At 42.6% G+C, this 27782-nt stretch overlaps 1 protein-coding gene and 1 long non-coding RNA gene across 18 annotated transcripts in view; one reads left to right on the top strand and one right to left on the bottom strand.

Annotated features, from left to right (window-relative positions):
- LOC110977307 (uncharacterized) overlaps nt 1–16638 on the top strand; it is a 37258-nt gene extending 20620 nt beyond the window's left edge. For all 8 annotated transcript variants that reach the window (XR_015425194.1, XR_002597941.2, XM_087136663.1 and 5 more), the window contains 2 exons: nt 4915–4974; nt 12917–16638. Coding sequence is in view for 1 of the 8 variants with exons in the window: in XM_087136667.1 (XP_086992793.1) it covers nt 4915–4974; nt 12917–13028 (172 nt within the window). In the remaining 7 variants the exon portion in view is untranslated. The remainder of the gene's footprint in view (nt 1–4914; nt 4975–12916) is intronic.
- On the bottom strand, nt 16613–27137 carry LOC110977247 (uncharacterized). Of its 10 annotated transcripts, XR_015425198.1 has the most exons (9): nt 25334–27130; nt 21411–21488; nt 21031–21101; nt 20667–20764; nt 19684–19894; nt 19269–19300; nt 18750–18866; nt 17662–17754; nt 16613–17024 (listed from the first exon to the last, which is right to left on the bottom strand). It is a non-coding gene; the product is annotated as an uncharacterized LOC110977247 (long non-coding RNA). The 10 variants fall into 10 exon arrangements; XR_015425202.1 differs by lacking the exon at nt 17662–17754 and having other exon boundaries at nt 20667–20761; nt 25334–27137; XR_015425196.1 differs by lacking the exon at nt 17662–17754 and having other exon boundaries at nt 19753–19894; nt 25334–27137.
- Nucleotides 27138–27782: the final 645 nt, after the last annotated feature.

Genomic DNA, 27782 nt, shown 5'->3' on the forward strand with positions numbered 1-27782 from the left:
ACAGTTTCACAGTCTTTTGGCAATTCCATAATTCGTTGTGGTAACTTCACCACTCAATGTGCCTTTTGCCCACAAAAGTTGGAAATACTCGTCTATGTCTTCTGGTATGTGGTCAAGGGGGGGGTGTTGTGACATCTAACACCAAGTTTCGTGGAATTTTATATATTGCTTCATGCAAGGTTTCCGCTGGTTCCAGGAGGCACAGACCTAAACAGGGGTATTCAATCGCTCCTTTTGTTGGTAACTGCTGCGCTAATTCCTGGCTGTCCATCACACTAATCTTTTACTACGCTTCGACAGTTAATCCGCTGTTTTCACACCTTCCACGGTGGGAAGCTGGACTGGTGTACCGTTATGAATAACAATAGGACCATAAGCTACCAAGATGTTGACGTGAAAAGTCCGTGAAACTGCTGTGAGCTAATCCGCTCCCAAGCTGATCAACTTTCCACCGTGAAAACGGGCTTACATTGCCTTGACAAAAATTTCACGGTGATTTAATGATAAAACTGCATTTTCACGATGTTGAAAGTTCATAGTGCCATATCTTCACTCATAATTATAATTGCTGGACAGAATGCATAAATTAACTATAGGATTTCATTTTCAATTTTTGGCCGGGGTAATTTTAACTGAATATTAGTTTCTTTCACTATTGTTGCTTGCTTAAATCAACTGTGCTCGCCCTTTTTTTTTTTCACCGAGATTGTGTCTGATGCAGATTGATTCGTGAGTTTGGATGATAAAGATTGTATATACACTTACACTTTGCACCAAAGTATGTTTGTTAGTAATTGGCGTATTGTTTAAAAATTGTGGTAATTTAAAATAATACTAATAATGTTAATAATAATAATAAATAAATAACACCGGTCTAATTTCAACTAAAAATGGCTGAAGGTGGTAATCTATAAATTGGCAAGCACAAGACAAAGAACGTAAGTTTTTGAAAGATACCATCAAGGCATTGGAAAATGAGATTGATTTGGCTTATGGTGCAACTTAGGGTTCTTTGGTGACTGGTACAGAGGCATTTTCTTGTGACTCCCATGCGGCTTCCTCTCCAAACCTGCCCTCCACACCCAAACTCAAGGCTGGCTCCACCAAAAGGGAGTCATTTTTATGTTATGAGTTTAGCCCATCAGTAAGACATTCGTTTAAGGTAGATCAGTCTACACAGTCTATCGAGTTGCCACCTCGTACAAAAAGGTTGCGTTGGATACAGATCCTGAATTAGGTAGCCTAATACCAAGTCCAGTTAGCTCGTCCACCCCGTACTTTGACGAAGTACGCACCCCACCACCTTCGTACCATTCTAACATTGATAGTTGTGGTAATACGGTTTGGGAGAACCAAAACCAGTGGTTATGCCTGAACCTTATAATGGACAATCTGTCAGTTTAGAGAACTGGCTGACTAATTTTAAATTATGCAGTAACATTAATGGCTGGTCTGAAAGTCAGAAATGTACATTCCTAGCAGTGAGACTTAGAGGTGCTGCTTTACATGTTTATACAGACTTGCCTGTTGAAGATCATACCAAGTATTCCGTCGTTGTCAAGGCGTTACAGAATCAATTTGATGGAAGCAAACAAACAGATTTGTACAAGGTCCAGTTAGGGTGCGTAAATCGAGTGAAAATTTATCTGAATTAGCTGGGGCAATTGGTAGACTGACCAACCGAGCATATCCCTCCATTCCTCAAGCAGTAAAGGATGATATTGCCAAAGATCAATTTTGAGAAGCCCTAGATTCTCGCAACACTCGGCTTCAAGTGAGACGCAAAAAGCCGCAGACATTAGATAATGCACTCACTTTTGCCATGGAAGAAGAAATTCTGATTTCATTGGAGGATAAAAATGTTGGTGTGCAACCTGCAGTAAGAACTGTAGGGCCACCTTCTGACGAAGACAAAAGTCCTTCCTCGATCCACGCTTGTGCTGATATGCAGAGTCGGTTCGAAGAGATGAACAAAAAGATTGAGCAGCTTACAAAAATGTTTGAAATGTTATGTCAATATCGTGAAAGATCCCGGGACTTTGTTTGTTAGAATTGTAACGGAAAAGGGCACTTCAAGGCAAACTGTCCACAGAGTGAAACATTAAATATCAACTACCGGCACTAACCCAAGAGGGTATGATAATCGAGGGCAGTCCAAGCAGGAAAACGAACTTCGACTGGGATAGGGGCCAATTCTCAGTCGGAAAATGATACTCGGGCCCAAAGCGATTATTTTTCTGGGGGACAATCAATGTACATTGATGCTAAGATTTATAACTGTGATGTCAGATTTTTACTTGATTCTGGTTCGTCACATACAATTATTCACTCTAGTGTGTAGAACGTATTTCCAGAGGAGGTTAAACGGACAGTTTGACCTCATCCGACACCTTTGGTGACTGCTGGGGGAAATGCACTTACCATATGGTGAAGCCAAAATTACACTACGTATAGGTTCTATGCGATTGCACCATGATGTTGTCATTGCTGATGTTACACAGCCCAGTATTTTGGGCTCATACATGTATTTTCTTGAGACATACTATGCCGTCGTTGATTTTGCAAAATTTAAATTGTCTATTAATAACAATGACATTACTTTACTCAAGGAAGTCGATAACCCTAAATGCTGTCGAGTGAGTGTGGCAGAGACAACTACAGTCCTTTCAGAAACTGAAGTTATTTTGCCTGGTAATGTACATGTGAGGGAATTCTGCCCGATTGTGGGATTTTTGAAACCACCCCACAGTGTCAAAATAAGACGGGAATTGTGTTAGGTAGAACATTAGTAAATCCACAAACATTATTATTCCGTTGCGAGTTATTAACCCAACCCCCTCAGATCTCATTATATACAGGGGAACCAACATTAACCTTGTGCATCACGCCACTGAAGTTTCACCAGAGGTGTCTGAAATTAGATCATCCCCATCTACCGTGTTGAGTCCATCCCTTGTAGATCTCCTTCATAGAAGTGCTAAAGGGTTGACGACTGCACAACATGATTCCTTGGGTCAACTGTTGGTGAAGCATCAAGAAGCCTTTGTGGGAGAAGATGGTAAACTTGGGAGGACCAACCAGTTTTATTGTCGCATTGACATGGGATGCTCAGCCCATTAAACAACCGGCTAGACTTCTCCCATATAGTCAGCGGGCAGATGCTCAGAAGCAAGTAGATGACATGCTCAAGCAAGACGTGATTCGAACTTCGCATAGTCCATGGGCTTCCATGTAGTTTTGGTCAAAAAGAAGGATGGGACGTGGAGGTTCTGCATTGATTATAGACGTCTTAACCAGGTCACCAAGAAGGATGTTTACCCTTTACCCCATATTGATGATAGCTTAGATGCCTTAGCTGATTCCTGCTGGTTTTCAACTTTAGATCTGGCATCTGGCTATTGGCAGACTGAGGTCCATCCTGATGATAGAGACAAGACAGCATTTACTACAGGAGCTGGGTTATTTGAGTTCAATGTCCTCCCCTTTGGTCTTTCTAATGCGTCCAGCACTTTCAAGAGATTGATGGAAGTTGTCCTTCATGGCCTGCATTGGAAGATCTGTCTCATATATTTAAATGACGTTTTCATCTCTTTCAAAATGTTTGAAGAACATCTGGAACGATTGTCACAGGTGTTTACTGCATTGCAGAATGTTGGATTAAAAATGAAGCCGAACAAATGTTTCCTAGCTCATTCTGAAGTTCTTTATCTGGGGCATGTAGTTTCAGCTGTTGGCATAGCAACTGATCCAGCTAAAGTTCTGAAGGTTGGAGACTGGCCCACCCCTTGTAGTGTGTCTGACGTCAGAAGCTTTTTGGATCTATGCTCATATTATCGTGAGTTTGTTGCTGGGTTTGCTCGGATTGCCTCTCCTCTCCATCATCTGACGCAGAAAAATTCCAAGTTTATCTGGACTGCTGAGTGTGAGCAGGCCTTCCAGCAGCTGAAGACATTCCTCACCACTAGTCCTGTTGTGGCCTATCCGGATTTCACCAAGCCTTTTTTATTGGATACTGATGCCTGTAACCAGGGAATTGGAACGGTTCTTTCCTAGGTACATGATGGCAAAGAAAAGGTGGTCTGTTATGCAAGTAAAACTCTGCGCAAGGCAGAAAGGCAGTATCGTGTCACACGGAAAGAACTTCTGGCTGTTGTCACTTATGTGTGTCATTTTAAAAACTACCTCTATGGAAACCATTTTACCCTCTGTACGGATCATGGGTCCTTAAGGTGGTTGTATAACTTCAAAGAACCGGAAGGGTAGATAGGCAGGTGGATAGAGTTTTTGAGTGCCTACGATTTTGAGATTGTCCATCGGCCGGTACCAAACATGGGAATGTGGATGCCTTGTCTCGATACCCCACTTCTTCAAAGCAATGTAAAATCATCCATGTGCCTAGCTGGAATACTGACGACTTGAGGAAGGCCCAACAGGCAGATCCATTGCTTGCTCCTGTCCTGAGGTGGAAGGAAACAGGCCAAAAGCCAGAGTTGTCAACTGTAGGTGATGTGGATGGTGTGACCAAGGGATACTGGTTCCAGTGGGATCAATTAGAGCTGCATAGTAGTATTCTGTACTAACGATGGAAAGGGGTCATATCTGTTCTTGGTTGTTCCTACAGCCAGCAGATGGACTTGAGCCTGAAACCATCTAGGCTTGAGTGACCAATCCTAGTTCTGGCTTTAGCAACAAAAAAAGCAGGTGGACATGAGCCTGACACCATCCAGGATTGAGAGACCAATCCTTACTCTAGTCGCAGTATAAATATCATGCATAGTAGTCACACATGGCAGGGTACAGGGTAAATTTGAAGATTTTTGTTTGAGCCATTTGTCGTGTTTCTGGAGTTATTTACGAACATCAATGATTGCATTTAATTGCTTATTCAATTTTTTATTCCCTTCTTTCTTTCAGTGCTGCAGTTTCAGTGGTCTGCCATCTTGAAGAATCAGTTTTGTGGATGAAGATGTGTGGGTAAGTAGTGCTAGATTCTTTCACAGACCTTGGGGCGATGTTAGAAGTAATGAACAGATTGTGTAGTCTTCTGCTTGCAACCGACCCCAAAAAGTCGCTAAATATGCAAATTCCTTTGCGTCTGATTCAATTTGCTAAATCTTCTGATCAACCGAAGTGCACCCTCATGTCCCATGACGCATAGCGGAATGGCCACCATGTTAGTCCTTCTATTCCCTAGCGTGATTCTAAACGGACGCATCTTTTTGACATCTCGAGTTTATCGAGTTTCCGTTTCGCTACACACCTTTGTGACATTCTGATCCAACCGTAACGTATTGTAGTAAACGTACATTCTATATTTCTCAGTTTATGTGTACATTTTCTTGTTTTGGTGGTATATTTTCTCTTTACGTGTGTGTGCATTTTATAGATCGTTGACTCTATGCTGTTTTTACCAAGCGATACATAGGGTCAACGGGGTGACCCTGGGATCGTTGGGGTTCCGCAAGGCGGTGCGAACGATCGGATACCGCAGTCCCCCTCTTTCCTTGGTATATTTATAGGGTCAACGGGGCAACCCTGGGTTTGTGGGGGTTCGCGAGGAAGTGCGAGCGTTCGGAATTTCGCGACCCCACATTCCCCCTATAGACTAACAGGAGTCGGTCTGCGGAATATCGAGTAGCATCTTGCTAAACTTGTGATCCTGCTGCTAATCCCTGCTGGCAATACCATCTTTGGTTCAGTTCAGGGTTAGCCCAGGCCACACTTCAAGGGCTGCAGTGTGTGCGATATCCGTATGGTCAGTTCCCCAACGTAACACCGAAGCATCGCAGTCAACAATAGTGCAGAGTGGTGCTGCACTCGGGGTTGAGATCCCCCCACTTGCTGGGTCTGGGCGCAAGCAACACTTCTGTGTCCCAGTCCCGAAGTGTTTGAACGGGTGACGCCAGGTGAAAAGCTACCGTGGGCAACACCGACATTGGCATGGCTCACTAGTCTACGCGCTGGAGCGGCCCCACGCCGCCAACACTGGCTACACCGGCCGCAACACTCCTGGTGCCATTGTCTTCAGGCACCCTTTCAATCGGGGCACTCGGCCATGACAGACGCTGACGCTCCACAAGACAACACAACACTGCCCCTCCGTGTGCTACCTGCAAGGACAATACCGGGCCTTGCAGGTTCATCACCACCCGCGCCCGTGACAACAGAGCCCACCGGCCTCCTGCGCCGTCGGGGTTTTCGACCTCCGTATGTCAACCCCATCTTCCGGCGTCCTCTTGGGCCTTTCTAAGAAGACTGCTTCTACCCTTGCAGTTCACCAGCCCCATCCTGCTGTATCTTTACTGCAGCCTGGGCAGGCCTCCGATGCCCCAACTCACCAGGCGTCGACCGCTGGCTCTACAAACCAGTTCACCCGTATGCAAGAAACGCAAACATTGTTCGTCTTCGTCTACAGGTTCTATTAAAGCGGAAGAAGTTTCACTCCTTGCAGAAGGAGGACACATCGGCCGTCATCATGTCAGCAGTCTGCATGCTCTCAGAGAAGCTCTCTTCTATAGCCAGCCGTCTAGAGCCCACCTCTGCTCCCGCGGCGACTGCGATGTGATCCGGATCTGCATCTGCACGTGAATACACCCGCATCTGGGTCCGAATCCGCATCTGAACCTGCGTTCATCGGCAATCCGCTCTTCATATGATGGTTTCACCCCTTCAACTTATTCAGGTTCCGGCACAGACTACAACTTACCTCCTGCTCTGGCCCCTGGCCACCCAACAAGACATGATGATGTTCCTCCTTCCTCGGATCAAGCGGGATACGCCCTCTGAAGATGAGGATATCTCCTCTGCAGCCAACGTTAACCCTCCTGAGGCACGGCTCCGTCTTCTTCAGAAGGATATGATCCACATATTAGGCCTGCCTTCCAATCAGTCTACAGCTGAGGCCTCTTCACATGCTGCCTTCAAGCCCCATCCTGCTAGGTTAAGGCATCAATGCTGATTTTTTTGAGATGTTGAAGTTCTCGCCGGTGCTAACAATGGCATCCATACCCACCCAGGGCTTCGACTTATTTCCAGTTTGCCAGGGAGGACTCTGATAATGTCCTCTCTGTCCCTGAGATTCCAATGGAGGCTAAAGATAAACTTTCTTCTGACTCTCACAAACCTACAGGAAAGTCTCCATTTAAAGACAAGGATAAGTATTTTGTCGAGTCTACTCTTGCTAAACTCGACAAAGCCTCACGACATGGCCTTCGCTGCATCACATTTACGGCACTCCTCTCTGAGTATTTGGCCCTAGCGTGTGACGAAGATTCACCAGTTACCCCTGACCTGGCAGCTGTCGCACTTCAAGCGTGCGATGAGAGTGTCAACTCTATCTTCGAGCAGTTCATTTGGATCTACGATCTAGCCACTTCTGCACGTAGATCCAATGCTTTAGACGCCAAGAACATTCCCTACGAGAGAATCAAGTCAAAACTTCAGGATCTTCCTCTTTATGGTAAAAACCTTTTTGCAGGGAAGTTCATGGAGATGATGGAGTCTGAAGTTAAATGTATTGACACAAAACGTAAACTTACCTTCCGTGACCTTCCACCGGTGGCACCACCTTGCCAATCTTGTCCCGATGATCACAGGGCTGGGCCCTTCAGACCCCCCCGGCAGGAGAGTTTAATATGGTTCCTTTCGTCAACCCAGTCACCAGAGGAATCATGGCCGTCCATCCTCCTCTCAGCCTACCAAGCCACCCCAGAGGGGCTTCAAAGGAAGAACTACCGATTGCGTTACCCCCAACCTCCAGGGGGTAGGCGTCATTGACTATTCAGATTTGACTCCACCCGCGATCTTAGACTTGTCGGTGTTGGGAGAAATTCACATCGGACAGCTGGGTGTTCACAACCATTCGCTAGGGATATGCCTTCGAATTCACGAGCACCCCTCCGTCTGTACCTATCCTCCTTCCGACTCCAGTTCCTACCGGCAAAAACAAACAACAGGCACGGGAGTCCGAGATGGACTCTCTCCTTCGGAAACATGCTATCTGCCAGGTTCCCAAATCTCAAACAAACAAAGGCTTCATCTCAACATTCTTTCTCACTCGAAAGAAAGAACTCAACAGCTGGTGTCCTATTATCAACCTCAAACCTCTGCACTGCTGTATCTGCGCGAAGAAATTCTGCATGGAGACCCTTCGGACGATCACCCAATCTCTACAGTTTCCATGCTGGGCCTCTTCGATAGACTTGAAAGACGCCTACCTCCACATTCTGATTCACCCTCAAAGCTATGAATACCTACATGTACACTTCCTGTACAACAGGAATTCGAATCAACGGCTCTCCTTTCGGCCTGTCCACTTCACAGAGAGTGTTCTCGAGGGTCGCAAAGATAGTCGCTGCTCACCTTCGAAAGTGGGACGTCATGCTATTTCAGTACCTGGACGACTGGCTGATCGTCGGCAGATCGTTCAATGAAGCAGAGGTTTGTACTCGCCTTACTTGCAACATCACAAATTGGCGGGGCTTCATCATCAACCACGAGAAGTCGAATCTCACCCCAACTCAATACCCGACATATCTAGGGGCATCTATCAACCTTCAACGAGGCATAATCCTACCGACGACCGAATGCATCAACAATCTTCTTCACTGCGCGAAAGTCTTTTCTACTGAGCGGTCTGCTCAGGCCCGCGCCTGGCTCCATCTCCTAGGCTTGATGGCCAGCATGGTGGACCTCATTCCCCTCTGCAGGCTGTACACGCGCCCACTGCAACTTCATCTCTTAGCGCTTTACAGGCCAAAATGGGACTTAATCAATCTCCAGGTCCCCATATCAGACTTCATCCGCCCCCATCTTCAGTCGTGGTTGGTGAAGGAGCACCTCTCTCTCAGAGTTCCCCTTCCCCAAGGTGAACCCGGAAATAACCATAACATCGGACGCTTCTCATCTGGGCTGGGGAGCCTCCCTACCACCGCTTCAAGCATTGGGAACATGGGACCTCCAGCTCCAAGGGAATCACATCAATATACTGGATCTTCTAGCCGTATTCAATGCACTGAAAGCTTTCCGCCCAAGCATTACAGGCAAATGAGTCCTCGTCCACTCGGACAACTCCACAGTGGTGTCATACATCAACCGCCGGGGAGGCACACATTCTCCCTGTCTATGCCTCCTGACAAGAAAGATATTCCTTTTGGGCCCAGGATTATGGCATCCACCTCCAGGCGACTCCTATTCCTGGTGTCGACAACTCCATAGCAGATGTTCTCTCTCGGGGAAAGCTACATCCCACGGAGTGGACATTGCACGCCAGTGTAGTCGAGCAGATCTTCACCGAAATAGAGAAACCGAACATCAATCTTTTTGCCTCAGCAGAAAATGCCCAACTGCAAGTGTTCTGCACCAGATTTTACCACCCGCAAGCCTGGGCAACGAACAATCTTCAAATCAATTGGGAATGGATGTCAGCGTACGCCTTCCCTCCAGTATCCCTAATACTGTCAGTTCTCTCCAAGATCGAAAGGGAACGTTGCCGCGTCCTTCTCATCGCCCCCTTTTGGCCACACCAGCCATGGTTCCCTCGTTTGACAAGACTTCTCACCCAGGTACAGGTGATCCTTCCTGACAGGCCGGACCTGCTACATCAGCCGAAGTCGGGCGTGCTTCACCCTCATCTGATGTCACTACGCTTGACCTGTTGGCTATTATTAAGCAGTCCTTCAGATCAGCAGGACTTTCTGATGAAGCTGTTGAAATGGCCTTGAAGAGTCGACACCAGTCTACACGCAGCATCTATTGACTCCAGATTATGACCTTTTACTTTGTGGTGTTCAGAGCGAGGTTTGTCTCCAGCCGAAGTTTCTGTGACCTCTGTACTCGACTACTTCATGCACCTGTTCAAATCAGATCTCCAGGTTTCAACTATCCGTAACTACCGGTCAGGCATTGCAGCTATACACGATGGCTTTCCAGATGGGTTGAGTGTGTCCGACAATACTGCTCTTAAACCTCTACTCCGGGGAATGTTTCTTGAGCGTCCCCCAACTAAGAGACTGATTCCTTCATGGAACTTGTCAGTTGTCTACCAACTGCTTGCTGGTCCTCCTGACATTTTTGTACCAGACATCAGCAAACACAAAGTGGGACTCCCGATGACAAACCATGGTGCCCAGTGAGGACTCTTAAATGGTACTTAACCAAAACCAAGAAACTCGGAGGTACAACTTTGCAGCTTTTCATCACCAAAATAAAACCTCACCGAGCTGTGACCAGAGACACTGTAGCCGGATGGGCAGTTTCAGCCATCAAGTTTGCTTACCCAGATGGCCAAACTTTGTGGACAATGAAACACGACGCCTCATCAGGGCTCATGATATCCGAGCAGTTTCCACATCTAGTATCTACTTCAGGGGCATACCAATGGAGGAAATATGTAAGGCAGCATGCTGGAAGACCCTATCTACCCTCACCACATGCTACCTCACCGAAGTTCTACAAAAGGACTCCGCACATGGCAGAACGGTCCTAACATCGGCCACATTAATACAGAAGGGTTCCTCATCGAAGCAGCCCACCACTAGAACGACATAACAACTCCATTATGTGATGAGTCCGCAATCAATTTTGACAATTTCTTATTCCTCTGGCATTCTCATTATGTAGTGCGTCCTCGCCACACCCCCCTCCAAGGGCTCGGTGCTCCTCTGCACATTGAGCGACTGTTTGGGGTATGTTGAAAGCAGAAGACTCCTCCCCCACAGCAATGTGGGTTAGGTCTGCTATTGAATGCCTACCCCAAACAGTCGGCTCCCGCCCATCCTTCACCACTTTTGGCTGGGACGGTTTTTATACCGGAAAAGAAGGACGAACATGGCAGCCATTCCGGTATGCGTCATGGGACATGAGGGCGCACTACTGTAGATCAGAAGATTTAGCGAATTGAATCAGACGCAAAGGAATTTGCATATTTGGCGACTGTTTGGGGTAGGTATTCAATAGCAGACCCTACCCACATTTCTGTAGGGGAGGATTTTATGTTGGTTTTGTTGTTTCTTCTGATGTCTTCAGAGAAATGAGTTACACTGAATTCACAGGCGAAGGTGCTGTACAAAAATCTTTTGGAAAATTTGGCAATTGAAAAACAAATATTTAGCCTGAGAATAGCTGTTTTTTTCCCAGACAATTTCATAGAATATTTTTTTCTGACCATTTCATCCCCTCTCCCCATTTTAAACTCGGCTTTCCTCTGCCCAATCTTTTTTAGACTTGACATGTGTATAGACACACTCATCAGTACAGAGGGGAAGCGTCAATTTCATCTGATATGGGGGCTTATCGTTTCTGTCATTTGAGGGCCGCGTTTGTGTTGGCTTGCATGCACATCTGTGGGGAAAGTTCACATTTTTGGCTGATGAGCTCTCGTGAAAAAATAAGTGCAGCACGAGAAACGAATATTTCTGATTTTCACCAAATTTGAATAAAAATAACTGGAAGATATTACTAGAAAATTTCCTTAAGGCTTGGTGTGTAAAAATGCACTGTGAAGAGATTGGAACATAAGGAGGGGCAGATTCTAATCCTCCCCCCTTCCCGACTCTGTTAGGGTTCAGACAAATAAAATCAAACCTCAGTCATGAGAACACAGTTAATATAACATTCTGCTTTAATATAACAAGGGAATTGCTACGTCCCTATCCTTTGTTATCTATTGGTATCTCTCCTGATAGTACAAGGTTATCGGTGTAGTCCCACGGACCTCCCATTAAAAATGGGTAGCCGGGACGTATTTTTCTTTAACACAAATTTTCTTCAACTTTGCATCTTCTTCTATTGTATGAAAACCCTTCTGCAATCCTATTTTATCAAATGTATCGAAAACAACTTGTTTTTAAATAGTTAAAATTATTCATGCTTTCCTGGACAACTGAGGGAGCTGTTGCTTGAAGTCATCTACGGAACACTTGTGTACATACATGTAGGTGTTTCAAATTGTGAATGCAGAGGTTACTCACTGAAAACATTTTTGAGCGAGTTATTCATGCTCTCTTGTTGCCATGCACATAGCATCAATAAAGAAGTGAAACCTGAGTCCAGTAAAGTCTAAACTGCAGGATTTGTGTACAAAGCAGTTAAGGCTTTCATCCTTGGATGACATCACAGTTTTGCTCATTAACATGGAGATATTCGTCATTTGTATAAAAACCTGAAAAGGTGGAAAAATACCTTCGGATATTGTGACATTAAACTTGAAAAGAAGATTAATTGAGGCACAAAGGTGCATTTTGAAGGTTGGTATTAAAAGAAATTGATGAGGTTGGAGTGTAAAACACTGAGCTGCAAAATAAACAACAGCACTTTTTTGAAAAACAAATTAAGCTTTTTCTTAATCAATCTTGTCATTCCATTCAGTTTTCTCAATCTAATGTAATGACATTGGATATTTAGTCATTGTTGCCAAGTTTTACTAAACAATATTGTGCCAGGCAAATGCACAGAAACTTTTTCCCCCAACATAAAATTCGTACTCTGACTGGTTCTTCTTTCACAAAATTATTGCGACTTGTCACAAATTGGTTTCTTGCCCTAAAAAAATCCTCCAGAGCCACAAATAATAACATGAAAATGTTACACTCTGCTATGAAATGTTGGAGTCAATTTTAAAAAAAAAACCAAAATCATTCTTTATTTTCTGGGATGAAAAAAGATGACACCTTTGGATGGGAGCATAGGTTGTGATTTTAAATGTGCACGCTATTCACTAGACTACCGAACATAGTTTGAATTTTGTGATAATCAGATGATCTTTACTGGCTTAATTTCGTAGGACAGAGGGCGCTGTCTACTTGTAGTCTGCTAAATACTGTTAGTTAAATTTGGCAATGACTAAACATCCACTGTCCTACATTTATTCAGTATAATGTCTTGAAACACTCAGGTTTTTTTTTTCTTGTTCCTGTAGGCAAAAAGCATCAGCAAGGCCGAAGTGGTTCCTGTCTGCTCTGTTATCAGCCTGGGCATCCCTTGACAAACCTAGGCAGCACAAACCAGATGCTATAATGCTCAAAGATTAGATTTGCAGAAAAAAAGTGTATAGATAATCTTCTGATGGTAAACATGGTTTAAGACTTTTTGTCTTGTTTGGAACAGTTTAGGCTTTTTGGAACAGAGAATATGAGTACATGTAGATGTTTTAGTTGAAAATGCACATTTTCTTTTTACACAACAAACCCATATTTTTAGAACTGCTTCTCAGGGTGTACTTTTGTCTGTAGAGAAAGAAATTAAGCATGTTTTAAGTTCCTTTTACTAAATGTCTCATCCGAGTAAATAAAAATTACAAAGCATTAGACAAATTGTTCACTCAAGTTGAGACATTTCAAAATGTCCATTATACATACTGTTCATGTTTGCACAAAGTAATCACTATTACCCCTTTAATTAACTGATGTTGTACCATTTTACTGCTTTTCATTCTTTTCCTGCATTTTCAAGATTTTATGCATAATTTTCGTCAGATTGTAGGAACTTCTTGTTCAAAATAAGGAGGTACCTGTAATGCTCATCATGTTCCTAGAACATATATATACCAAGATAGACACGCAGGTGTACAACTAAACTTTCTTATATATGCCCAAAAAAGTAAAAAATTCGGACGCCCTGAAATTTCAGTTGAATTTTTTGTGACAAACATAACTTACATGTACATATGGATATTTTGAAGAGAATAGAAAGGCTTGCAAATATATTGTGGACCTACAAGTTACGTTTATGCAAGGTCTGAACATTTTGTCTGTTCTTTTTGGCATATTCAAATTTCTGCTTTTTTTATTTAAATACATGCAAATAAGCTGTGCTTTTTTGTAATTGCGCAATCTTAACCTTTAAATATATGTTCCGAAATTATTTCTATCAAGAGGACTGTGGCCTGGTGGTCAGCGAGCTGGCTGTCAGGCCAAGGGACCCCGGTTCAAAACCCAGGGGTCCCTGGAAAAGGTTTTTTTTTTTTTTTTTTTTTTACTAAGTTTTTTAGCAAAATTGTGCATGCCCACCTGGATTTGAACCCAGGTCCTTGTGCATAGCAGTTAGTGTCCTTAACCACTATGCCATGGCACTTTCTTGAAAAAAAGTGCTCGTTTCTAAATGTTAAACCTTCCATTGTTTGGACTTAGAATATTTTTCAGCCAAACTCAGTACTGGAGACAGGCAAGGGTGGAAGTCTGAGGGCCTGGAAGTCTGAGAGCTGATAGGAAGGGTAGAGTGGATGGCTCAGGGCTTGGGACTGTCAGTATTACAGCTCTGAGGATCCCATGGGGTTGAAGGACATAGCTTCCTAATGTTCCATATTGCTATTGGGTTTATTGTAGCCCTTATAAGATTGAGACTAAAAGGCACAAAGAGGGAACTTTATATAAGGAGCAAGGATGAGACTGGCAGGGCTTCCATGTAGGATGAGGCTGTAATGTAGAATCTAAAGATGGAAATAGATGTACTTTAAACTCTGGCAGTGTAACATGGTCCAGAGTAGGAGAAGGGTTAAGTGGTAAAGTACTACAGTTTTACAAATAGATAAACATGTACAAACAAGTTGTTCTACTAGTTTGAAGAAATGAGCATTTATTTCACTTGCAAACAGAAATTAACTGGTTGTAACGATAAATGGTGATTGTTTTACATACACAAAGCATTTTTGTAGGTAATATTTTCAAATGAAACAAATTTCATGTTTATGCTAAAAGGTCCTTAGAATGCACTAAAAGGTGTTTTGTGAAAAATATAGTTTTAGACATAAATTTGGGAAACAGAATTGGTTAAAATTTAAACATGTTGGCTGCAAAAAAACTAGTTTTATCTCTAAAAAATGAAAACTGTTTAAATCAAATAGTTCTTTCGTGAGTGTTTTCAACAATTACACTTTGCGGTAATGACCTTTCAGCACTGAGCCAATAATTTCCAACTTGCAGTTTAGCGATAATTTTAATTTTAAAAGACTTTTTTGTAATGCTCGGACAATGTGGATGTACATGTACACCTTGGAAATACAAAATGCACATAAAATTTTGTCCAAGGAAAAACTTGTAAAGATGAACAAAGAAATGGACTGGAGTGGGATTTGAACCTGCGACCTCTGGAACACCGCACCAGTGCTCTACCAACTGTATCCAGCCCTATGTCACTGTTTCCCGTTTGTCAATATCTCTGTACTGGGGGCGAACTTGTTAAAAGCGAGGTTCAGAACTACCACTGGGTTGACTGAACAGTGCTGGCATTTTGGCTGCCTGAATGGGAACACCGTTTTTAAACGCATGAAATAGTTACAAGCTTTTAGTCCTCAAAAGAAGTTGTAAAATATCATTTTACTGATAAACAGCGCCCTCACATTACCACGATATCATTCCAACTAATAAACAGCACCCTAAAATTACCACGATATCATTCTAACTCATAAACAGCGCCCTCACATTACCTCAATATTGTAACTCATAAACAACGCCCTCACATAACCACAATATCGTTTTACTCATAAACAGCACCCTCACATTACCACGATATCATTCCAACTCAAACAGCGCCCTCACATTACCGCAATATCATTTTACTCATAAACAGCGCCCTCTACCACAATATCATTCTAACTAATAAACAGCGCCCTCACATTACCACAATATCATTCTAACTCATAAACAGCGCCCTCACAGTACAGAAATATCATTCTTACTCGTAAACAGCGCCCTCACATTACCACGATATCATTCTAACTCATAAACAGCGCCCTCAATTTACACCAATATCATTCTTACTCATAAACAGCACCCTCACATTACCACGATTTCTTTCTAACTCACAGACCGCCCTCACATTACCACGATATCATTCTAACTCACAGACAGCGCCCTCACATTACCACGATATCATTCTAACTCATAAACAGCGCCCTCACATTACCTCGATATCATTTTACTCATGAACAGCACCCTTACATTACCACGGTATCATTCCAACTCATAAACAGCGCCCTCAAATTACCACAATATCATTTTACTCATTAACAGCGCCCTCACATTACAGAAATATCATTTTTACTCGTAAACAGCACCCTCACATTACCACGATATCATTCTAACTCGTAAACAGCACCCTCACATTCCAGCAATATCATTCTTACTCGTAAACAAACCCTCACATTACCGCAATATCATTCCAACTCATAGACAGCGCCCTCACATTACCGCAAGATCACTTTACTCATAAACAGCGCCCTCTTATTACCGCAATATTCTTACTCATAAACAGCGCCCTCACATTACCGCAACATTATTTTACTCATAAACAGCGCCCTCACATTACCCCAAAATCATTCTTGCTCATAAACAGCGCCCTCAAATTACCACAATATCATTTTACTCATAAACAGCACCCTCACATTACCACAATGTCATTCTAACTTATAAACAGCGCCCTCACATTACCGCAATATCATTCTTACTCATGAACAGTGCCCTCACATTACTTGGTTAATTAAAACTCAATTTTGTGCGCATCATTCTCAGGGCCGTAAAGGACCTGGACAAGGTCAAGGTTTTTTTTCAGTGTGGCGAGACTTCAGTACCCTGTAGCAGAAGTTTCTTGTTTTGATGCCAGAAAATTGCCAAATTAAATTACGCTCATTTTTTGCGATGTGAATACCATTTGTTTAGATTATTAATTACTACGTATGACCCTTTGATCCTTTGAGTAGTGTACAAATGCAGATAGACTTGCTCCTACATCTCTGAGAATTTGAAGATTGAGTCCTTTCCTTGCCTTTTGTGAATCAATGCGTAAGATTCTGATGAGAATCCTTCATGCAATCTTGGAAACAGTTCCTCCTTAGTGATGGAGGCGAGGACTGCCATCTATCTGAGTCACTTCCTCTCCTAGACATTCTCATGGATCATCTCTGTGAAGTCCCATAGGATCCTGTCCTCCATCTTCCTTCTGTCCCGGTTGAAGGAGGCGAGGGCGCTCTTCTCATCAGCATCATGATCTGCTTCTCCTGGGGCATACCCTCAGCTTTCATATGAGGTGGTCTGGGGAAGAAATTGATCACAAAAGGAAGTACGTTACAGCAAAAATTGACACATTTCTTCAAAAATTACAGAATCCTTGTATGCTCCTTATTTTTACACCTTTTATTCATATAAAAACCGTTAGTGTCTATTGCTTTTCATCCATTTTCATAGCAGAAAATGAACTATGACAAGGGTATTCCTTTGACACTGCTGACCCGTTACTTCTGAAAGCATTTGTGATTTGTACTCTTTGTTAAAAATATTTTTCCAGACACCCCTTTAGGGTTTAGTGAATCAAAAAGTAACATTTTTGAACACTTAAAATTGTCTTTCCTTTTTCCTAACAAGTGAGGGCACTACAGTAATACTGTAATGTCATCAAACCTACATGTAAAATATCTATGGACCAACACCTTCTACAGAAATCAGCGACTGATGCTGAAAGTGTGGGCAGAAATATTTCAACAGTAAGCACAAGTCTGTTGAGTTGGATACAAATCAGAAATTTTGAATGGTGACTGAAGATACTGTTAAGTGTTTACCGTACAACGTGGTCCCTTTTTGTGTTTTGGTTCAATATTTGTCAAATTAAGGTAGATCCTTCTTTAAATAAGAGCTCTGAACACTGAAATTTTTGGCCATATTCATTGCTCACCTTCAAAAAGCCTGAACAAATCCCCATAATGCATGTGATTTTAATTTTCAGACTTTATTTTTGAAATGTTCTGGACACGCAGTTCTCAGTGCTCTATAAGATAAAAATTGAGAAAATACATATATGTTCAATTTGCTTTTCAAAATATTCACTGAACAACAGGGATGTCAGGAATTTATCTGAATTTGACATAATGTGCACCATGGCTTCTACTGAAGGCTTGTAATAATGGGCAATATTATGAGGAAGATAAATGTAACTTTGCCAGGTTAGAACAGGGCCAAATAATGCATGATGGACAATTGCCACTGTTGCTCCCAATCCACTTTCTTTGATGTAGAGCAGTGCTGCACAGCAAATCATGAAACCCCAGGGGGCAAGGAAGCCATTTGCTCATGGTTATTAAAAACGGAGACCTTTCTTAAATTATGCCCCTGCTGTTGTCCGTCGAAAGGTATTGTTAATACGTTTGTGATAAGACATTCATTTAATTATTTTTCTATTAAAACTATGAAATCCAAATTGCTCCTTGGACATGTTGAACATGTCTCAGGAAATGTGGACCATTGATCATTGGTAATTTGTCATGAAACAGCAACAAACCGTGAAGGAAAAGGAACTTTAGGCCAGGAAAATGTGAACAATTCCAATTATAGTGGGTGAATTCACTAGCTTACCCTGGTTACAAGGGTTTAACCTCATCCCTATCATCTTGCTTGGTTGACACAATGCACACAACTGTCCCTAGGTCAGGGCTGCCCTAAAAGCTAGCCACAAGCACCCAAGGTTGGATCCAGCACCCATTTTTTTTGGGGGGGGAGTGGGGTCAAACTCGATTCTGGGGGCCAAATTTTTGTTTTTAATATTTAAAGTTGTTTGAGGAGTTGGGCTACATTTCCACTTTTCAAAAGAAGGGAAATTAAATAAACTAGAAAACCTTTCATTTTTTCAAATGAAAACAATTTTTGTCCCCTTTTTGGTCATGACCCCAATTGGCCTCTCCCTCTTTCCCTGATTCATCCTTGCAGAAAGCCAGCAATGATATTAAACACGGGACTCTTACCTATGCTACTTATGACATAACCTACCTCTTCACTTTGGAGATATCATCAGCCAGTCCACTCACACCATGACGCTAGCCAGCCCCAACATTCATGTAGGCAGCCACGGCAGTACATTCACCTGGCAATGAGGCCTTCCTAAATCTAAACACAGGGAAAAATGACCCAAAACAAGAAAAAGTCACATAAGGTTTTTCAGTCACACTGTAATGATAATTTTTCCCCAAATGAGTAAAACATTCACGTTTCAACCTGTCACCACATAGACTCTTACTGTGGGTCGCTGTTAAATCCATAAAACCATACAGTGCTGAGGAGTGCAGGTTGTAACAGGCTGGGTGGGGTCAGGGCCCAATTTCATGGGGCTTCTTAACAGTCAGGAGGAAAATCGTGCTAACTTTAGCAGAAAAATGTGCTAACCTTGAGCACTATTTCATGGCGGGGCTCGGGGTGGTTGTGCAAATGGTTGCATGCAGTTCTATTGTTACATCACTAAGTTTACGGAAATCTTTCCTCCAAGGTTAGGATACATTTGGCTGTACTTACTATTTACGGTATGCAGGAAATATGCAGAGCCCCTGTAAGCATGACAGAGAAATTGGGTCCTGATTGTTACAAGCAAGGTTCTCACAAAATCTGAAAATCAAATTCAGTGACCTTTCCTGCACTTTCCAGAACTACACTAGGACAATTTCCATGGCATTTAATGCCACTCTGCACAAAAAACTTGTTTGGTATAATAAACGGGAAGACTGCCATAGCCACTATCCATAACTACCATCAAAATCACCCTTGTACGATCTTGATTTCCATGACTTTTCCTCAGACCAATTTTCTGTGAGTTTTCCATGACTTTCTGGGACAACCTTTTCCCAGGATTTTCAATGACTGTGGGAACCCTGTACAAGGACAAATGGGTTAAAAGTACTGTACAGTCTATCATTTGCTGCTATCGCCTTACTCTATCAGGCCAATGATGCCAGAAGATGAGCCCACAGGCAGGGGACCAACTATGCTGCTATCTCCTTACTCTATCAGGCCAGTGATGCTAGAAGATGAGCCCACAGGAAGGGGACCAACCACGCTGCTATCTCCTTACTCTAACAGGGCAGTGATGCCAGAAGATGAGCCCAAAGTAAGGGGACCAACCACGCTGCTATCACCTTCAACACCTGGTAAAAATACAGTAACAAAAAGGGCGAAGTTATGTCTGCATGCATTGTAATAATGGCGATGTCCAGGAGGTGTGGCTGAGGCTAGATGATTAAAGCCACAAGTGAGCGGCTTCAGTCATTTGCCACAGACTTATGTAATTCTGTCGTCCTAAGCCGGCTGATTCGGAAAAGGGCTATTTTCAGCCAGTTGACACATGTACAAACAACAGGGGGTACCCGGTGACTGCTTTCCCAACTTTACAAATTGTGAAAACTCTTGGCTGTGTGAGTGGAAATGTCTTGAAGAACCTCTGAATTCTACCCTAAGGAGCTCGGGGAGGGGAGAGGGAATCTACCTCCCTTTAACATATTTTCCAATATTATCAAGGTGCATATTTTCCTGAAGCCTTCTGAATTTTTTAAAATAATTTTTGTGAAAATTCAACATACCGTTCTTGTACAGCATATTCTTTTCTGAGTGAGGTCAACCCATAATGTATACTTTTCTGCTGCCATTCCCAACTTCCACATGACTGTCAAACCATATGACAGTTTGAGATAAAACTTCAATATTTGTATTGAGAAGGAAAGTCATGCATATGAAGTTTGTAAAAGAAATCCAGCTTTGGACATCCCAATTCATGGGGGATAGCCGCGGGCTGTGAGGTGGTCCAATGTAACCAGGCTCTTTTAGGGTTAAGACATTAGAAAGTACCAGGGCCAAATCTGCCTGCAAAAATTGATTTCTTCACAGACAGCAAATATGACTGACATGTGACAGCTTTTCTACCTGCTGTTTTCTCCATCCACTGTTCTTGCTCCTCATCACTGTCAGAGTGGCTGTCACTTGGGTCCTCACTGGAACTTGAGTCTCTCTTGAGCCCGCTTCTTGAGAAGAACAGAAATGAGATAAACTACGGATGCCATCACCGACTGTTAACCTCAGCAGTGAAAACATAGTGGTGACTTCATCATTAAAAATTGAAAAAAATGAATAAAAATGTAAGCAGTACCTTTTCTTAGTGGAAAGCTGCATTGAATGGTCAAATTTGTTGGACAAAGGAAGTCACAGTACAAAGTTTGTGTATAGAATCGTTCATTTTGATATCTAGGGCCTTTTACACACAGTTTTTGGACAAAGGATATGTACTTACCTTCACTGTCTGTGCTACGGCTAACATCAGAGTCATCTTCATCATCTTCTGTGAGGCCAAACTTGTCAGAGCTGACAAAGTGTAGACAAAGTTATGATTATTTTAATGAGCAGCAAGACGTAAGGACAGCATTCTGTAGAAAGATGGTGGTTCCTGGAAACCTTTCTGAATCCTAAAAAATCCTCCCCAGAATGATACATTCTCTAAAATTCAACAGACACATCAAGTCCCATTTGAATTCAAAAAGGCTGGGCTGGGCACTACCTTCCTCAATCTTCCACAAATCTCCTGGTGGATTTTGAAGGATCTGGGAAGGTTGACATTAAGACACATGTAATCCAGCTTGTCATTGAATAATTTGAAGATGGGAAGGAACTTGCTCAGTTCTGTGCTCTCCACTGATGCTGCCCATTCATTGGCCACTCCTTGCTCCATCATCTTCTCTTAATGACTTCCTCCTACAATAACAACAAAAACAATGCAACAAAGCCTTCAGCTTTTACTGTTGTCACAGCAACCTCCTTTATTTATTGTTGAAGCCCCCTAAGTGCGTGCCCCCCAATTTTGGCACAGTTTGATTTTTGGCATCCAGTGCCTTGCCAGAGCAACATTTTTAGCTCAAATTTCAAAGTAAGTGAACTTTCAAATTCCCACTAATCTAATTCAAAACTTCTGATTTTACTCGCCCACTACAACTTTCCGATGGAATTTTTTTTAAGTGTATGTAAATTGAGGTAATAATAGAAATTGTCAAGTTTACAGAATTTCTCAAATGTTTATGTGGGGTTTTGGGTGATTTTTTCAACCGTCAAGATGCAATAGCACAATTACTTGATATCCTCGATGTTAGTCAAGATGTAGGCGTACATGTACAGAAAGAAATCCATTACTGATGCCAATATTTCCCTAGAGTGACCTAACAATATTAGTATAGGTACTACCAGCCATCTCAAAGCAATAAAAAAGTGTCCTAAAAGGTCAAAATTTAGCAGTGAAAATGTTGCTGGTATTCACTTAGAAAACACTTGAACATTTCACATCAGTGTCATAAGGTTTCTTCCTCCATGGTCTATTTGTGCAAAAGGTGTCAAGCCACATCCATATGACATCAACATTTATTTTCTTTTATTTATTTATCTGATCATCCAACAGCGCATTTAGCGCCAATTACAAGATGATAATGAGTGAAGAAGACAATGAAGAGATGTTCAGTTTGAGAGGTGGGAAGAAAAGCCTGGTAAGTGTACATCATCATACATCATGGAATTCTTTCTGAAATGTACATGTAGGTCTATCCGTCTTGAGCAGAACCACCCCCTCATTGGTTGATAAGAGCCATGTCATGCATGTTGGTGGGGAGAGTTCATTTACTGGTAGCGATGCAACCGTGACGTGTGTACTTCATAGTCTCCTGTGCTGCAGTTCCCATCAAAGAAGCCTCCATTGCCAGGAAAACTGTGCCCTCTCATGGTCCCACCCAGGTCTTGTACTTGTACATAACCCTAACTGAAAAGACTGAAATTGCTTTCCAATCTGGGCTAGGTGACAGGCTCAGGCTGAGAATAAGAACATGACTGATGGAGAAAAGATATTTTTGCCAAGTTTAGGAGGTTTACCCCAAGAACTGTGGGGTCTACCTACAGGATGTTCTAAAGTCCCTAATCTGTGTGACTTGCGGCCATGTTTGTTTATATGGGGTTGCAATTCTGTCTGTTTTTTAAATCCAGCCTTTGAAGTATCATGACCGGTGACACAAATTCAACTTTTTAAACCACATTTTCACGTGAGACCAACCTTAACGTACAGGTCTTCATATAGCTCTTGAGAAATGTGTAATTCATGCTGGTTGTTGAGACTTTAAGACCAATCTTATTTTGAAAAATTGGAGGGTTTACTCACGTATCTTCCATCTTCTTCCGAACAATCACATTGTACAGAACAATATGAGTGCATCACATGCTCGGTGCACATGCACGGGCCAATAGCCAAATTAGCAAGGTCAGTTTGTCCATATCCAGGAGGGGGGTGGAATCTTGGTATTATTGCATGAGTGGCCTGTGAGCTGTGTGAGTGGAGTGATACCATCAGTGCTATGCCAGCTGTGATGGGAATAATGCACCTGTCAATTGTAATCCCGGCCCCGGGGGACCCAGGACTTTCGAAAATGTAGCAGGGACGTACCTGGGGATATCCAAGAAAAAGGTGCCCCGCCCGGTCGGGACGATAGCGGGGACTTGGCCAGGGTTATACAATGGCTTCCCTGCTGACCCAGATGATAGCAGGGACTTGGCCGGGGTTGTACAATTTGTTACACCGTCTATCGGTAAAATTTTATAGCACTGACCTTCGATATGAAATACAAACTGTTTCCCCTACCCTGACAGAGGAAAACCTGACAAAGATGACACCTCATTTTTGGATCAGTGCGTACAAAATACAGACCTTTCTTTTTTACAAACATTGCCCCCACTTTCTATGGACTGCCAAATGATTCACACATAAGGTAATTTAATCTTTCAACTAGGTAGCATTAGTCACATGTCTTTTGGCGATGCATTTCAAATCATTGGTTATCTTGATCAATCTTCAATAAATGAATGAAGTGTTGTGATAATTGATAATTGTCTCATGGGCTGGCACTGGCCATGGCCACATGTACATAACGAGCGTTTCAATTGGTCTCCACACAGCACGTAACAACGAACAACTTGATGTCATCTTAGAAATGTCCCAGAAGAGTAGGGGACTTTTAGAAATTAATGAAAGTTATTAGTTACTTATTTTAAGTTGTACGGTTGTTGCTTCACAACCCTGCACGCTGGGGCAGGGATGGTGCAGGGATTGGTCACAACAACCGGCACACCAGCCCCAGGATTGCGCGGGGGTTACCACAATGATGCCCAGCATGCTGGGGCCGGGGATCAATTGGGGAATACAAAAAAGGGTGCCCCGCTCTGGCCGGGCAAATTACGAGGACTTGGTTGGGACTATCACGCTGGCCCTGTTTTATCTTCCCCGCTAAGTCCCCGCTAGTCCAGGGTCCCCCGGGGATGGGATTATAATTGACAGGTGCATAATCACTGCCACCTTCAAAAATTGTCAAAACGACATGCAAAACTAGCTCAGCTACAGTGGCCCTTAGTTGTCACTGCATGTGCACTGTGTGATGCACACAAATGTACGGTACGGTGCGATCATTGGGAAGAAATGGAAGAATGATGAGGAAACCCTCTGCGATTGATGGTGTAAATACCTCCTTTAGCCTGGGTACCTCAAGCTAAATGACTGCTCTCATTCTCAAGGAAAATTTTATTGAAAACAGCCGAAAAAATTATTGGCACTTATCTACCCCAAGAACTGAAGGGTCTGACTCCGCCCTGCTTGTGGACATCGGACCCAGCACAGACACATGACGGACTTAATGACTTCTGGCAGTCTGCTGTAACATGTCACACTACAGTACAAACTTCAACTCCTTATCGTAAACTACTAAGTCAATCATGGAACCTTTCAAAATTCCATGAACAGAATGTATTTGCATGATTCCATGCAAATCCTTTTGTATTTGGACATATTAGCCTACCTTTATAAACATACATGTACCAAGCATTCCAAACCTTGTTGTGTCCTGTTTTCCCATTTTGTGCATGCCGCGGCACCTCAGACATATAAACGCATAGCCCATCAGTCTTGCATGGTAAAATAAAGTTAAAAAACAGGGAGGGGGGGCTTGGGCATATTCACACTGACATGAACGAGTATATAGTGTGTGTACATTGCCCATTGCCATTTGGACCATATCCAAATCTTTAAAAAGGCAATTCCTAAGAGTCTCAGTTGCTTCAGTATTACTGACTGATCAATATCATCCTGATGCAGTCGCGTCAATTTTCATTTCACAATTCAAATATGCACAGCATGCCAAAGTGAAGTTGCGCAAGTTATGTCATGATAGGATGGCCTAGTATTACAGCTGCATGTACTGGAGAGCACATCGGACCCAACGACTAGAGAGATAAACAATTTGCGAGATGAGTGCAAAATCTTAGTGGGCATATAATAGGCCTGCTAAAGTTACTCATGTCATTTTCACAGAAATGGGCCATGCACATGTACTGTAGATATAGCCAGTGAGTGTAGGCATGCGTAGTGTTGATCCTAGTCCTTCATACAGCATGTATAAGATTAGTTTTAGAAGGACACAAACAACATGGTCTTTTCCTTTCTCTCAACTGAAGAACTATGTTCTCAATTTTATTCCTGTAAAGTGTGGAATAATAAAAGCAAAATCCATTGTACTTACACCATCGATGTCATCACGTTGGTGTGCCGGCGAATCCTCAACGCTCAAAGACAAATTTCTTGATGATACACGAAGTCGCGAACTAAAATAAACGTATTCATGCGACCATCGTGCGCGCGCTCACTCTCCAATACACACGTGCACGTGTCGATGTCCGTGTAGTGGTGACGTCATGCACGAAGTGCCTGGCTCAGAGTGCCTCCTCAAACGACAATTTTCGAGAACAGTGTCGATCGTTTGGTATCTCACAGCAACCGATAATAACTCTGCAGCTTTGCACAGAGCCTGAAAGCAAAAGGTCACGCAGCGAGTTTCCGGAACCCTCGCGTGGTCCTCCGGTGGGGATTTTACGCTGGGCCGTCTTATCACGTTCGATAATTTTTAGAAGAATAATTCCCAACTGAAAACGGAAACCACCCCATGAAACACTCATATTGGAATGTTACCTTTGTTTTCCTCAAGTAATAGGTAGGAAAAGTCACATGGAAATCGGTAAAAAACGAATTCTCTTAACAACCTTTCACTTCAGGCGATATTGTACCTAGGTCTCCATGTTTATGCATGTTTGTTTTTACTGCCCGTGCTTACGTGAAAACGAGATTGTACAACGTTGCAAATAATACTTGCAGTCGATAGGTTCCAGATTCCGTTGAGTTCTAGTTGCCATCACGCAGTTGTTGTAAGCAAAGCTTAGATAAAAGATTAGAATCTTTCGTAATTGAATTACAGTATTGGTTTAAGTTATTACATATAAATTATACGACTGTGTAAAATATCTTGATCTGTTTTTATTTCGGCTTTCACCGACGACTACCATAAAATTTCAAACCGTAAATGTTCATCTGCGAACGCAACTGCCTCATTGCACTGTTCTTCATGTATTTTAGATTTGCAGAAATGATTGGTCAATTTTTAGCAGGATATTTATCTTTTAGGTCAGGTGATTTTTCAATTTCTATAAATTGATATACTAGCAAATATTTTCCAAAGCCCCTTTTCCGAGTTGGATTTTTAAGAAGTAACTGACCGAAAAAATATTACGAATTCTAAAATCTTTGCACGTTATTTTTCCTATCCAAGGGTTCCGAAGCGCGCCATCAGGGGTCAGCTTTCAGGTTCTATAGCTCCACAGTTTCTAAAGTCGGTTCCGATTGGCGAGTATGAGGGGGATCGCATTAACATGGGCATGGGTACTTTTATAATACAGTGCATGTTTACTATTTTAGAGAGACTGCGACATGGCACCGTGCTTGTTTCACGGGTGATCCGTGCGCGTATGCCTTTTCAACCAATAGGGTGCTGACTTGCCAAGTGCTCTTGGGCGTCAAGTTCAAGAAGGCGCGGGCCATTTGGGGTAGCACCACTGTGGTGGCATCGTAGGTACGGCGTCCCGTTGGATTATGCCACAGACATTCGTCTTAATCACAGATTTGTCTGTGGTTCGAATATGGCTTGGTGGAGAATGATGCTCTGAGAGCATATTAATATTTAGGCTTCAGGCCAATGCTAAGACTAGTTTCTTCAACTCATCAAATAAGAAAAGGCGCCCTCTGGCCTTCACGGCGGACCGTGTCTCGACGGGCAAGAATATAAATACCGTGACTCATAACATATGTACTTCATAAAATGTCCAGTGACCCAAATCAATACAATGATTACACGGGAATCCACAAAGGGCCTATATATTTCCGCGGTAATTTCCGGAGTTAGCTTAAGCAAACGGGTATCATTGCATGTTAAACCTAACCGAAGGCCGAAGCATTTTGTTTATGGAAGTTCGTGTTCTTTCGCCTATTTAACATCAACGTCAAACTGAAAAACTTTGAAAAAGCATTAACAAAAAGAAAGCACATGTCAGTAAATCAGTTTTAAAGAAGACCTAAATATTTTCCCAGTAAGAAAGAACGATCTTGCAGATAAAATAAATCAGCCAACCAATAATGTTCAGTCGCTTATCATGCAATTCAAATTGATAATAGCTGGTCATCAATTTCAGAGAGGGCTAGACTGATTTGTAATCACGATATACTCGTGCAGTATTTACATCCTCACGGCAAATGATTAAATATACAGGATGATTCATGTAAATTGGAACGCACACATTTGAGAAATTAGTCATACAAAAAGTCTGATTAGTCAAACGGGAAGTACACGTACAATCACAATCACCAAAGCGGTACAGGCTATGCCTACGGAAGTGTATTTAGGACAAGACATAACAATTTGGCATCGCAAATTCGCCTGAGCAAATTACTGATTCTCCCACGCGGATTAATATTTCGCCAAGGTAGATTACATGTATAGTTATGTGTATTTCAAAATTTCGACAGTAATCCTCTAAATGATAACCCGCCCAGATGATACACTCGTCAGCCCAGGCGAATAAATTGGGCCAAACTTTTTTCCAGTCATTCTCTTGGTCGGAGGTTGTTTCATTTATTGCATTCAT

This window comes from Acanthaster planci, linkage group LG05, assembly GCF_054643075.1.
Source record: "Acanthaster planci isolate LZ-2023a linkage group LG05, COTS_SCS, whole genome shotgun sequence".
Lineage (NCBI taxonomy): Eukaryota > Metazoa > Echinodermata > Asteroidea > Valvatida > Acanthasteridae > Acanthaster > Acanthaster planci.